Genomic DNA, 891 nt, shown 5'->3' with positions numbered 1-891 from the left:
TGCACAAACCTGTTGCGGGCCATGGCGGCGACGGTTGAGAGCGAAGGCACCAGTGAGTTATTAGGGATGGAGATGATAGTTATGAAAACCGCTCTCCTCTCACGCACTCGCAACCCAACAACCGGGAGCAGAGAAGCGAGATATTAGGGCCAGGATACCTCAGAATATATATATATATATATATAAAGAGGATATCTGGGTTCGAGCAGTTGACATCGAAAGAGAAATCCGGGGGAAGCAGGGTTGATTAATTATATTTGACCAGCCAGCTCACAGCTACCCTTCGGCTCTATCTCCTCAGTGCCATATCTCGCGTTCTCATGCCAAGTTTTGGAGCCACGGACATAATCTCTCGCAATATCTTTTCTGATCGATGAGGAGTTAGTCAGAGGTATTAGCTCTTGCTGTTGGTAATTTGTTGGATGTGGATGCTCCTTGGAAGCGTAGATGAAGATTTGCTCAGCAGATGTCTGTCCCTTTGCTGTGCGGTGAAATGAACTATTGCTCGCTGCTGACTTGATATAATTCATGGATTCCAGAGAGAGGACCTAGGCATGTCCGTTATGTCAGTAATGCCAGATATCTCTGCATCTCGGAATAACAGTGCAAATGGTAGCCCACCGGTGCAGCATTCACCACCCTTTTCCCCCTTTACCAGGCCTCTCTCTCTCTCTCTTCCAGTTTCCACATTTCCCTCCCCTGCGCGGGAAGGCAGGGCTATTGAGGCGGCAAGACGCGAGGGAAATGCAGCTCTCGCCACTTGACTCCGTTTCCGACTCTGCTTCAACTGCCTCTGAGCCCGGTTTAAATCAGCGATTACCGGTCTCCCTACCTCCCCACAGGGGCCAAAGCGATTGTCAAGTTGATTGTGATTTTTTTTTTTTTTTTTTT

The 891-nt window shown here is 48.5% G+C and overlaps 1 protein-coding gene across 1 annotated transcript in view; it reads left to right on the top strand.

Moving 5' to 3' along the window:
* PADG_11211 (uncharacterized protein) overlaps positions 1-764 on the top strand; it is a gene marked incomplete at both ends in the record, with an annotated part of 1,644 nt that extends 880 nt beyond the window's left edge. The window contains one exon of the mRNA XM_010758504.1: positions 540-764. Coding sequence (XP_010756806.1) covers positions 540-764 — 225 coding nt within the window. The remainder of the gene's footprint in view (positions 1-539) is intronic.
* Between the last annotated feature and the right edge of the window lie 127 nt (positions 765-891).

This window comes from Paracoccidioides brasiliensis (genome assembly GCF_000150735.1).
Source record: "Paracoccidioides brasiliensis Pb18 unplaced genomic scaffold supercont2.1, whole genome shotgun sequence".
Lineage (NCBI taxonomy): Eukaryota > Fungi > Ascomycota > Eurotiomycetes > Onygenales > Ajellomycetaceae > Paracoccidioides > Paracoccidioides brasiliensis.
Note: the sequence above shows the minus strand (reverse complement) of the source record. Positions and strands in the feature narration are given on the sequence as shown.